Source organism: Sprattus sprattus (assembly GCF_963457725.1).
Source record: "Sprattus sprattus genome assembly, chromosome: 21".
Classification (NCBI taxonomy): domain Eukaryota; kingdom Metazoa; phylum Chordata; class Actinopteri; order Clupeiformes; family Clupeidae; genus Sprattus; species Sprattus sprattus.
Window position 1 is genome coordinate 735921 of NC_137919.1, and position 12500 is coordinate 748420.

Below are 12500 nucleotides of genomic sequence, written 5' to 3' on the forward strand. Positions count from 1 at the left end.
GGAAGATACAGACAGAACAGACCACCAACACACACACACACACACACACACACACACACACACACACACACACACACACACACACACACACACACACACACACACACACACACACACACACACACACACACACACACACACACACACACACAGAGACACACAGACACACAGACACACACAAACATAAAACCCCCATCCCTGGTGACGTCTCTTTAAGTGGAAGACAAGACAAGCTTTCTTTTGTTTAGACCAATGGGTTAGAAACCACAACTTCCCATATTTCAAACCAGTTCTGTTGCCACATACGGTGAGAAACACACACTCGAATACTACATGGCATTCGGAAAGGTTTCAGACCTTTTCAAGCTTGACACATTTTTGTTATGTTTCAGATTCATCTTCAAATGGATTCCGATATTTTTTTTCTCTCGTCGATCTACACACAATACTTCACAACAAAAACAGTTTTTTGGAGTACTCTGTTAATTTATTAAAAACAAAAGACTGAAATATCCCATTTACATATAAGCTTCGTTATGACACTTGCAATTGAGCTTTGGCACATCTTCCTATCTATCAATGGTCCATGAGATGCTTCTACAAGTTAATTGGAGTCCACCTGCGCCTAATGGAATTCATTGGACGTAATTAGGAAAGGCACACCTTGGTCTATTTAAGTTCTCAAAGTTGATGGTGTATGTGAGAGTGAAAACCTAGCCATGAGGTCAAGAAAATAGTCTGTAGACCTGCGAGATCCTGCGAGATCATGTAGACACAGATCAGGCAAAAGTAACAAGAACAGTTCTGTACTATTGAAAGTGCTCAAGAGCACAGTAGCTTCCATCATTCTCAGATGATTTGGAACCACCAACAGTCCTCCTCGATCAGGTCGCCCAGCCAAACTGAGTTAATGAGGACATAGGGCCTTGGTCAGGCAGGTAACCAAAAAACCCAATGGTCACTGTGAATGACAACCAGAGTTCCTTTGTGGAGACAGGAGAACCTTACAGGAGGACAACCATCAGTGCAGCAAACGACCAATCAGAGTTCAGAAGGACAACCATCAGTGCAGCAGGCCACCAATCAGAGTTCAGAAGGACAACCATCAGTGCAGCAGGCCACCAATCAGAGTGGAGATAGGAGAACCGTACAGTAAGACAGCCATCAGGGCATCAGGCCACCAATCAGGCCTTTAATGGTGGAGTGGCCAGACGGAAGCCTTTAATGGTGGAAGCCACTCTTCACTGAGGCACATGAGAGCCTGATGGGAGTGTGCCAAAAAGCACCTGCTCGGCTCTCAGACCATGAGAGGCTAAATCCTCTGGTCGGATGAAGCAAAGACTGAACTATTCTCTTCCTCCCCCCCTCCATCTCTCTCCCTCCCCCCCTCCATCTCTCTTCCTCCCTCCATCTCTCCCCCCTCCATCTCTTCCTCGGGTTAGGAAGACCCTGAGAGGCTAAATCCTCTGGTCGGATGAAGCAAAGACTGAACTATTTGGCCACAGTTCCCCAATGGCGTGTGGAGGAAACCAGGCACTGAGCATCACTTCATTAATACCATCCCTACAGTCAAACACAGTGGTGGCGGTAGCATAACGATGTGAAGGTGTGTGTGTGTGTGTGTGTGTGTGTTTCATTAATACCATCCCTACAGTCAAACACAGTGGTGGTGGTAGCATAACGATGTGAAGGTGTGTTCTTTATGCGACGGGGACTGGGAGACTAGTCAGCATTAAGGGGAAGATGGATGCAGAAAAACATGGAGCAATTCTCAGTGGAGACTATTTTTCAAAGTGCTCAGGATCTCAGGCTGACACATGCTGCCAAGAACACACAGGAGTGGCTCCGGGAACACTGTGAAAGTTCTGGAGTGGCCCAGCCAGAGTCCAGACATGAACCCGATAGAGCATCTTTAGAGGGTGCCCTTGCAATGGCTGTGCACTGATGCGCCGCATCCTACCTGGATAAGCTTGAACGATTCTGCCCAGAAGCCTCCAAAAGAAAGGTCTGCCATGTTTGTACCAACATTGCAATGAAGACCTGAGGCTGTCTTTGCTGCCAACGGTTCTTTAACCTAGTACTATGTGAAGGGTCTGAATACTTATGTTAAAGGGATATTTCAGTATTTTTCTTTTTAAACAAATATACCAAACACTCAAAAGCCCAATTTTTACTTTGCCATTGTAGGATATTGTTTGCAGGTTTATGAGATTGAAGATGAGACTCTAAAAGGATCAGAACTTTCCGAATGCTTCTGTATTTTTTCAGTGAGAACACATGCAAACCGCTCAACTATAGTGCCACAGACTACTGACCTGTCCAGAGTTGAGGTGGGGTGCCGTACACTCATGGCGCCGGGCGGTTAGACTCGAGTCCGCTTTCCAGGCTGTAGAGACGGGTCAGTGGGTAATCATTTCCGCAATGTTTGATTTACTATAACCACGTGCAACAGTTTGTATGCATTTATATTAAGACACAGTGCGCATGGCCAATAGGACACAACCGGATAATTTGTGCCAGTGGTTAGACTGTTTTGGCAAGTAGTCTCTCATGTGTGTCTATCCGATTATTACGTTAGTCTTTCAAGTAATCAGAAAGGAATATCAATACTTTGAACACCCTATGATTTAGGTAGAGGTCATGCAAGCTGCACAGTCTTTGCAAAGCAAACGAGCAAAGCACCCGTGTTACATAAGGGTGGTCGTGCTACTCTGCTGGATACTGTGGTTCATCTGGTAGAAGCGCAAACATCATATTTCCCTTTACAATGTAAAACGTCTAATCTGTTATCAAACGTCATTTTGTCCCATTAAACTATGTTAGGTATGTAATTTGCTTCACAAAGAGCATGGTGCAGCTTCCAAGTCCAGATAAACAACACAGACGAGCCAGGATTCTCTTGACAGGCAGACAGCTAGTTAGCTAGGTAGGGTAAGCCAGTCAGGCCAACCACATATCGCTATGTTTAATTTCAACCGTTCTGATTTCTGCCTACTACGGACATGCAGCTGAGGGGCATTCTTCGATAAAGGAGCCTACAATAGTCGCATTAGCTATCAAGCTAGCTCATTGCAAAGACTAAAGTGAACACGACCTCTCGATCAGGCTAGCTAGCTCATGTGAGCCTGCAACGGGTCACCACAACAAACAATTGAATGCGAACAAGCTGAACATACCTCGCATTTTAACACCATCGTACAGTAATTACATTGCAGAAACAGGCATGCTATTTAAAACACCAATGCTATACGCTACCTATGTAGACACTTTCTACACATTTCACAAGAGATAAGCAAAGAACATTTAAGCTACCCTAACTGCCTGGTCTTTCCAGATTTACAGGCTAGTGAATAGCATGCTACCTACTGCCCTATGATGAGGCACACAGTTGAGCTAGCTGCTTAGCAACTATATTTCCAATAATATGCTTTTATACGAGTGTCCTCACAATTGCTAATGTTTTACAATATGGAAAAGCCATACGGGATATCACAGTAATAGCAGTATGGCAACCGTATAGCATTACAAAGACCATTACGTTATACTATAGCTAACCTAGCTAGCTGTAGTTTGGAGGGCCATACGTCATCCCCGTGATTGCCTGAGGAAGAGTGCCGACCACTGACGCGCTTGCATCGGCGTCGCTATTCACGCTGTGTCCAAGGTCGTGGACGGCAGCATTGGCCAAAAGCTACCTTCCCAATGAAACTGATCAACAAGGACAGCAGTATATCCGATGCTCAAACTGAAAACTTAAAAGCTAGAACCTCAAAAGACTATCAAATTGAACCGTGATTGCTGATGCCATTTGACAAATGTTTACAAAAAAAACAAGCACTGTTTTCTCATGCGAGGCATTGCACGCGAGTGTGTGACCTAGCTACATACGAGATTCCTCCAAAATAGTTCGTTTCATTTGATCCTCATCCTGCTGCATTCCACGGGGTGAGTGTCCATTATCCCATGCATCGATTTCCACCGGTTAATCCACATTTCATCTGTGCATGTATCGATTCCGTCTCATCTCTTGGTCGGTGCATTTATTACCCTTCCATTCTGCAGACTATTTAGTGTTTGCTTGTTACAGGGAAATCCTACCATCACCTAGGGGTTTGTGTTTTGCTGTGGAGTAAAGGCAAACATTCTTCCTATCGCCCTCTGTAGGTTGGATTCCAGTGTTGCATAGAATCATTCTGGATTTTTCCAATAAGGAATCGGCTACCGTCCATGACACAGTTGTTGGTCATTAATTCAGCCGTTATACAATAGTAATAATCGACTTTGGTTGTGAGACGCACACAATATTGCAAAAATAGCTTGGAATGAGTAAATATGTCTCTAATGATTTCCTAGTGTTGCTGTTTGTAAGCTCAATTCGTGGAGCAAGCTAGGCCTGCATCAGGTCATGAGTTTGATTTCCAGGAAGCATGAATTAAAACAACACAACAAGGTCCCTTAAATAACAGAATCTGTTTTACAAAACAATTCAATCCATGTGATGCTAGGCTAAAACGAAAAGGGGGAAGTTCCAATGTTGCATAGCATTTATATACATTGGATGTTATGTCTGCGATGAGCTACTTTAAATTCCCCAATACAATGGATATGCACTCTTTCTGGCCTTGCCATTCATATCAGAAACAATTAATTTGGTTGTAGGTTGCTTTCAACTAAAAAACAAGCCCCTCTTCATACTCTTCAGCACTCACCACATAATCTGAGAAGTGATTGGTCCCTAGAGGCCTAACAGAGATTTTCTAATTGGGTGACTTATCTTAATAATTGGGTTCAAGTGTTAAAGGGCACATTTCCTTTGGAGCTCCATCAAGTTTATGCTTAGTTCAGTTGGACAGTCTCTACATATGATCTGAATTAAAACCTTGTCTTCAATCATGATTCTTAAAAACTGTTCATAATTGTATTTAGGCTAAAAAGATAGGCTTACAACTGTCTCTAATGGTCCATGAATTCTAAACAAACACACTCACACACAGGTCTAATCTTATCCTTATCTAGCCTAAGATTTTCGGTATGGCTATAGGCTAGCCTACTAACTGTTCAGTCCTATTCCATTAGTGAAATTATACTTATACTATTCAATGAATTCCGATATCATCAGCTCCGGATGACGAAAGAGGGCATAGGAAAGAAGCTAAAAATGCAATACCTAATTTGGTTACGACTGGGCGTGGGGACGTGTCTGGACTGAGGAAGAAGAAAATTCCCCCTGCCGCTCCGATGCAACAGGCGTGTTGGTGCTGAGAAAGAAAGGAGGTATGCAACACATTTCATCTTAGGAAAAGGTGAGTTTATTGATGTCAGCGATCCGCTATACAATGGTCACTTTTACCCATATCGGATTATAAAGCTTTAAGAACCGTTAAGAACTCTAACGGTACAGTGTGTAGTAAAAAGGGAGAGCTTCTTATGATATCGGCCGAATTCCTGGAGTTTTTGTAAGATTACACTACGTTTAACAAAATAGTTGTTGTTCAACTTAGAAAAAGTAAAACCTTTGCGTAAACTGTGAATGGGAAACTAATGCTTGTAGTAGCCTCATCATATGGGAAACAGATTTGCACTAGGTTGTCTGGCCGTCACGTCGGGCGTCACTGGTATAGCTCTATTGTTATGTCCTAATCACACGTAGCCTATCCTGTGGTTGAATTGCGTTAACTCCAATAGTTCAGCCCCGCTACTGTTTATAATGACAGTATATAGTATAATGTTACTATACTAGTAATATAATATATAATTATTCATGAAATGTGTGGTGCATGATGAAATGAGACAAAAATAGAAAATGTTCTCATTCAAATGGCATTCCCTGCTTAAAAGGGTACTACAGTATTTGTTTGGTACAGTTTAATACAATACAATATGTCTCCATTGGGCAACCGAAACAAGTTGATGCTTCTCAGTACAAACAGACCATGGGCGTTGCCAAGTTACCCCCTACCCCCACCCCCCACAATGTTATCCTTAACCTATCCGAGACCATGCAACCTCAGTGTACTTTCAGAACACGTTTACATGAGGAAGCCAGCGACACCACACAGGAAGCAGCTCTGCACCACATTAATGCTAGCTTGGGGCCTCATAACAAGGTCACATGCTGGTTACATCTGGTGGATCTGATTAGCACAAGTAACGTATAGAGAGTTAGATTCGATTTTCCCTTGGGGATGTGACATCAACATTAATAAGGCTGTGGGTGGGTGCTGCTCCTGTCCGCACTCAAACTACCCGTCTCCTCATCATCGCTTGGCTACTGTTCTGATGCAGGAAGTGGAAGCCATTAAGGGCTGTGACAAGAAACACTTAACTGAGTGCTGAAGACAGAGGGCCGGAAAGCCACTGCAGCAGCACTGTAAGGTGCAGTCCTCTAGATTGGAGAAAGGTTGTTGCTGTTTCAAATCACATGCCATTCAAATACATCCTTCCCTTCAGTGCACCTTAAGCAACGCTGTCGATTGGTTGGAATATTAGAGCTGGGGCCGAGCCACTTTGTTTCCCAATGACAGGGCCAGGACTGTTTACGAACACCAGAGGTATAGAGGACTATAAGGGCCAGAGGTACTGTATAGAGGACTATAAGGGCCAGAGGTACTGTATAGAGGACTATAAGGACCAGAGGAATAGAGGACTATAAGGACCAGAGGACTATACGGACCAGAGGAGTAGAGGACTATAAGGACAAGAGAACTATAAAGACCAGAGGACTATAAAGACCAGAGGTACAGAGAACTATAAAGAGACATTTGCTAATTTTGAGGATTCTTTTGGAGGAGGATACTCAGAGGTAGTATAGGGAACACAGATTCCATGCCAAATCTTTGGTGGATGTTACCAAAGTGGCCAGGTTAACCGTGTGCTGAAGTGTCTTCACAGTGGAAGATAACTAATGTGTGTTAAACAGTGTGTTATAATAAGGGTTAGGGTTAGTGAAGTGTCTTCACAGTGGAAGATAAATAATGTGTGTTAAACAGTGCGTTAAAGAATAAGTGTGCAGTACTGCAGAGGCTGACACACAGCGTAATTCCTCCAGAGCGTTTGCAACTAAGGACATTCACCCTTAAGGTCCTCGTCTTTAAACCAAATATTGTGTGTGTGTGGTGTGTGTGTGTGTGTGTGTGTGTGTGTGTGTGTGTGTGTGTGTGTGTGTGTGTGTGTGTGTGTGTGTGTGTGTGTGTGTGTGTGTGTGTGTGTGTGTGTGTGTGTGTGTGTGTGTGTGTGTGCTGTACCCAAAGGTACTACCTTCCATATATTTGTGTGTATGTGAGTGAGTGTGTATGTGAGTGTGTATGTGATGTGAGTGTGTATGTGAGTGTGAGTGTGTATGTGAATGTGTATGTGATGTGAGTGTGTTTGTGAGTGTGAGTGTGTATGTGAATGCGAGTGTGTTCATCTGTGGAGTGAAGCAGCATGGCTTTGGTGTGTGTTCATGTCTGATAGGAAAGAAGGTTACAGGAGGAGGCCTTTAGTTGCTATTGAGTCACAAGTATTTCCCACAAGTACCTGCAAGCAAGAAATGTTTCCTGCTTGTGCCTGGTGTTGTGCAATCAGCACTCTGTAAACATTGTGGATTGATCACATTGTGAATTTAAAAACAGTGAGCAGAGGGCAGGTTTCATTCTTAAAACTTGCTTTCCTCATTTTCTTTTCTAAGGTAACATTGTGCAGTTGACTTACAGAATACGCTTAAGTGAAAGCCATCGTATGATGATGCCAGGTCAGACAATGAGTGAAGGGTTTAAGTAGAGAGGTGACAGGTGTGTGTGTGATTAGTACTCCGGTGATTGTGAATGAGAAGGAGGGGTGTGAGTTGAAGTTGAAGGGGGCGTGACAGGTGCAGAGTTCAGCGCTGGCGTGACAAACGTATAAGCACACATCAAACCACAATCACGGAAATTGAATAGACATGACATTCATGATCGGGTTGCTAGTAGGAAGCCTCTGCTCTCAAGAAAGAACAAAACTGCCGTTTCAACTTTGCCAGAGAGCACTTGGATAAACCAAAGGCCTTCTGGAAGTCCCTTCTTTGGACAGATGAGTCCGAGATAGAATTATTTGGTCACGATCAAAACCAACAATTTTCGTCTGATTGTAGACCCATGTACATTTACCCCAGATGCTGCCAGAGAGGTCTGAAACTCTTTAGAGGTGATGTGTGGGTTGACTTTTACCTGATTTATTCTTCTTCTGGTGCTTCTTGGTGATGGTCTTGATCGGCGTCCACTTCAAGGCATAGATGCGGTCATGTTGAATGCCCTCCATATCTAAATTATTTGTCTTGGATGGATCAGTCAATTATGTAGACATTGCCATGTAGACAAAACTAGCATAATGCCTATGCTCGCCTTGCCTTAATCTTACTTTTATTTCTCTTCGCAGATCCTCTTGAAACATCAAGCAAACAGACTCAAGTCAGCGTCTTCCATGACATTCAACATGTGTCCTGTCAACTGTCTCTGCTAAAGTGGCCAGCTAACATCTGCACCAGTCCTGAAGTATATTCCTCTGGATATCGTTATTGTTCACACTCTTCAGGTTTGCTTGTCAGAGAAAGAGAGAAAAGGACCATCCAGAGAAGACTCTACACAGTCACAGAGTAACCAAGTGCCCAGACGATCCACCACTGATTACGTGTATTTTATCTCCCATCATGCCTTTCATTTTCCCACACACTTCGCGGCTGCTGTGGGTGCGCACGGCGGCGCTGGTGTGCACGTGCGTGACGTTCAGCGTGGCGTCTCACGGCGCGTACCTAGGCAACGGCGGCGACCTCTTCATGTTCTGCTGGAGTTTCAGCTTCGCCGGCACGCTGCTCGTCCTCCTGGTGGAGCTGCTGGGGCTGCAGGCGCGCGCGCCCGTCTCCTGGACCAACTTCCCCATCACCTTCGCCTGCTACGCCACGCTGCTGTGCCTCACGGCCTCCGTGGCCTTCCCCCTCAACTTCCTCAAGGGCGGCCAGCCGCAGGGCGAGGCGCGCGACCACCGCATCGTGGCCACCGTCTTCTCCTGCCTGGCCACGGTGGCGTACCTGGTGGAGGTGAGCCTGGCGCGGGCGCGGCCGGGCGAGGTGGCGGGCTACATGGCCACCACACCGGGCCTGCTGAAGGTGTGCGAGACGTTCGTGGCGTGCGTGATCTTCGTGTTCGTGAGCGAGCCCGTGTCGTACGACCGCTACCCCGCCCTGAAGTGGTGCCTGGCCGTCTACATCATCTGCTTCGTCCTCTCGGCCGCCGTGGTGGTGCTGTGCGTGGGCGAGTGCACCGGCTGCCTCCCCTTCCCCTTCTCACGCTTCCTGTCCGCCTACTCCTTCCTGGCCGTGGCCATGTATCTCACGGCGACCATCATCTGGCCCGTCTTCCAGTTCGACAGTCGTTATGGTAACAGGGGGGGGCGGCCCTCCTACTGCTCCAGCCCCGGCACGTGCCCCTGGGATAAGGTGGTCGCCGTGGCGGTGCTCACCGCGCTCAACCTGCTGATCTACCTGGCTGACCTGGCCCACTCGGCACGGTTGGTGTTTGTCAGCGGGTATTGAGGGGAGGAGAGAAGGACGCCAGATTAGTTTAATTTGTTGATGACGAGGAGAAAGAGAAAATACGCGCTTCAGGAGTCTGTGTTTAGGTGCTGTGAAAGTGATGGGTTAAAAACGAATGCAACCTTGAAACTGGGCGTCATGGCAACTGACACTGTGTTCCACCTCCACTGTCTGGTGATCAGTGATTCTGAATGATCTACTGTACTGTACGCTCTGAAGGAAGGGAGGATGTTCTTGCCAAAGTGGAATTATAAGACCTGATCTTACTGGTGATGCATGTATTTAACTAGAGCAGGCCAATTATCAGCTAGGAACCAAATATGTCTTTCAAAGCAAAGCACTCATGTACACATACTGTATGTTTTATGCTGCTTTGGTCAAACTTAGTTTTTGTGAATCACCCTGGATCACTCTGCACTGTCTGTACAATAAATACATCAAAGAAATGGTCTGTCTTTTGTGTAGGACTTCAAACCTTTCAATGTCTTGCTATTGAGTCAGAAGTATTTCTCGCAAGTATCTGCAAGCAAGGAGTGATTGGAGGCCAAGCAAGGAGGCCTGGTGTTGTGCAATCAGCAGTCTGTACACATGTGGATTGATCACATTGTGAATTTATTAGTCATTCCTTTTGTTTTGTTGATCGTGTGTTTGTTTGTTTGTTTGTTTGTGTGTGAGTGTGTGGTACCTTTGGTTGAATGACTTGTGTTGACCTTTGTTCTCAACTTGTCTGGCCTGGGGACCCACAATGTCCAATGGTGAAACACTGAACTACAGGAAGACCCCTCCCTCTTGTGGAGGAAAAGAGAAGTGCAGGACATATATTTATTTATTTATGGTTCTCATCCATGATCAGTGAAATACATTCAGTAATCCAGTTTATCAGAAACACTGAGTTAAAACTAATGCAGTCTTATACACCAGTCCTGCAATAATTCTTAGCTTCATGAAGGTTATACTATTTGTTTAAACTAATTTATTGACATGTTGATTCAACTGCGTGTTCATTTTGAAAGGGCTGCAGTATGTGGTGCTATTTTTGTATTGTAATGTTCTGACACATGGTGACCTCTCCACTTCAGCTAGTGAGGATAGGCCAACTAACAGAAACACCTTTGTGTTAACGTCAATACAGGTTAACAGCACCGCAAACTACAAAATGGATCATACAGTTGAGTATCCACCTCACTTGAACCCGTTAAACATAAACTGAACATTATAACAGTCAGGAAGGGAGAAGTATTGCAGTACTGTTGTATTATACTACATTCTTTTTTTGTTTTTGCTAGGTGTACCTAATAAACTGGCCATTTCGTAGGCTATTTAGTGCTACAACACAGGCACTGTGTCAAACACATGGATCCTCTCATTGTTCAAAGTAGAAGGGAAATTAATGGAATTAAAACTAGTCTAAAACATACATTCATGTAGCCTAGACCTATATTTTTGGCGAAAAGGGCTAAGGGTTAACTGAAATTATATATTTTAATATACTGAATGGTTCACGATTACTATTAGTTTTGTACATAGGTTCAGCAATGTGATTTATTTGTTAGGACATAGCAAGAAGTTATTTCTTTCCTTTCTCAGCTGACTCAAATTTTGCATTTCATCCTCCACTTCAGTTGGTGGCGATATAGCATGCATATGTGTTGTTCAAAAATCTTCTGAAAGCAGAAGAAGAAGCAACTGACTACGCGGGCGAAAACAGTTAATCCATTTTAAAAGCTAGCCAGTGTTAGCCAACAATTTGGCAGGGCTGTCAACACGAATGACAAGCAGCACTTAAAATATGACTTCGTTTGTGACAGAAGTGCTTGCTAGTTCTGGCAAGCTGGAAAAGGACGACCTAATGACCAAGATCTCCAAATTAACCAGAAAATCGGATGACATTAAGGTTTGTGAACTAGCAATAAGTTGTTTTCTACAAACGCCAGCCATCTAACGTTGGCTGTGCAGCTACTTCAATCTTAAAAATTAGGTCGTTTTTCGGAAATCATCATGACATTTACTTATAGTTGCAATAGGCTTAACACCTTCATTTATATTATATAACTGAATTAACTATTTAGTAATTGCAAGTACGCTAGTACGTTAGCCTGTCATGATAGCTTAGGTTTCTGTAGTGTTGGAATTCCTAACACATTGATCTAACCAGTTAGCGATAGTTTATTCGCTATGTACAGTCTGCATGCTCAACAACAGCTAAAATGGTTTACGCTATCCTAAATAATCGTTCTGCTTAAATACAAGTTGGATTGTTTCAAATATAATGCAGCAATACTCTGTAACGTTACCGTACCTAGCATAACTTGACTATGGCCTTGACTTTCTCAAACTCTCGAAGTGACGTGTCAGTTAGATAGGAGACTTATACTTATAACAATTTAATATGCTGGATGAAAGCTTGAGCAAAAACATTTGGTCCCAGGGTTTGAGTCAAGTTGTTGTAACATAACCCTGGACACTTCAATCAATGACAACAGAAGTGTTCCGTACTCGAACGGGCGGTCTTAACGCTATTTTGTCCATATTTATTTTCCCCCACTCACTCTTCCTTGCCAGGCTGAGGCAACGTACGTGATAAAGAAGGAATATGATAACTTCTTACCCACCTACGACCTCGCCGAGAGACTGGGCAGAGATGTGGAGGGCATGTACAAAGAGATCGATGATATCAGGGACGTCATTGAGAACGAGGTAACTTTCTTAAGGAGTCTAGATATGGCCGTTAGCAAATAAGTATCCTTGTGGAATCTGGTCATGCTCTTATACATTGTGTCACATTTACAATGCTGTGAAATTTCAAAGAGTATTTAGTCTAATAAATAGGGCTACGTATTCTACTTGTTGCAGTGTTAATCAAAACATTTATTATCATGTTTAATGGCCTCAATTTACGAGCGTGTGTGTGTTTCTTTTTTAAATGGTGAATAGTAGGATCACTAGGCAAGAA

General features: G+C 44.0%; 3 protein-coding genes across 3 annotated transcripts in view; 2 read left to right on the forward strand and 1 right to left on the reverse strand.

Annotated features, from left to right (window-relative positions):
• Positions 1 to 4089, reverse strand: part of arhgef11 (Rho guanine nucleotide exchange factor (GEF) 11) — a 48438-nt gene extending 44349 nt beyond the window's left edge. Inside the window, exons 1-2 of the mRNA XM_080860030.1 lie at positions 3889 to 4089; positions 2316 to 2386 (exon numbers count right to left, since the gene is read on the reverse strand). Of these exons, the coding sequence (XP_080716156.1) occupies positions 2316 to 2350 (35 nt within the window). The 5' untranslated portion in view covers positions 2351 to 2386; positions 3889 to 4089. The remainder of the gene's footprint in view (positions 1 to 2315; positions 2387 to 3888) is intronic.
• Positions 4090 to 5267: 1178 nt separating this feature from the next.
• Positions 5268 to 9874, forward strand: myadma (myeloid associated differentiation marker a). Its single transcript, XM_080860204.1, has 2 exons — positions 5268 to 5303; positions 8395 to 9874. Exon 2 carries the CDS (start codon positions 8666 to 8668, stop codon positions 9545 to 9547), a length of 882 nt encoding a protein of 293 aa, XP_080716330.1. The 5' UTR covers positions 5268 to 5303; positions 8395 to 8665; the 3' UTR covers positions 9548 to 9874.
• A 1440-nt stretch (positions 9875 to 11314) lies between these two features.
• zw10 (zw10 kinetochore protein) overlaps positions 11315 to 12500 on the forward strand; it is a 12449-nt gene continuing 11263 nt past the window's right edge. The window contains exons 1-2 of the mRNA XM_080860176.1: positions 11315 to 11441; positions 12110 to 12244. Coding sequence (XP_080716302.1) covers positions 11337 to 11441; positions 12110 to 12244 — 240 coding nt within the window. The 5' untranslated portion in view covers positions 11315 to 11336. The remainder of the gene's footprint in view (positions 11442 to 12109; positions 12245 to 12500) is intronic.

What these genes read in the sequence shown, in the direction of transcription:
- myadma (XM_080860204.1), top strand. Translation starts at nt 8,666, where the DNA reads ATGCCTTTCATTTTCCCACACACTTCGCGGCTGCTGTGGGTGCGCACG.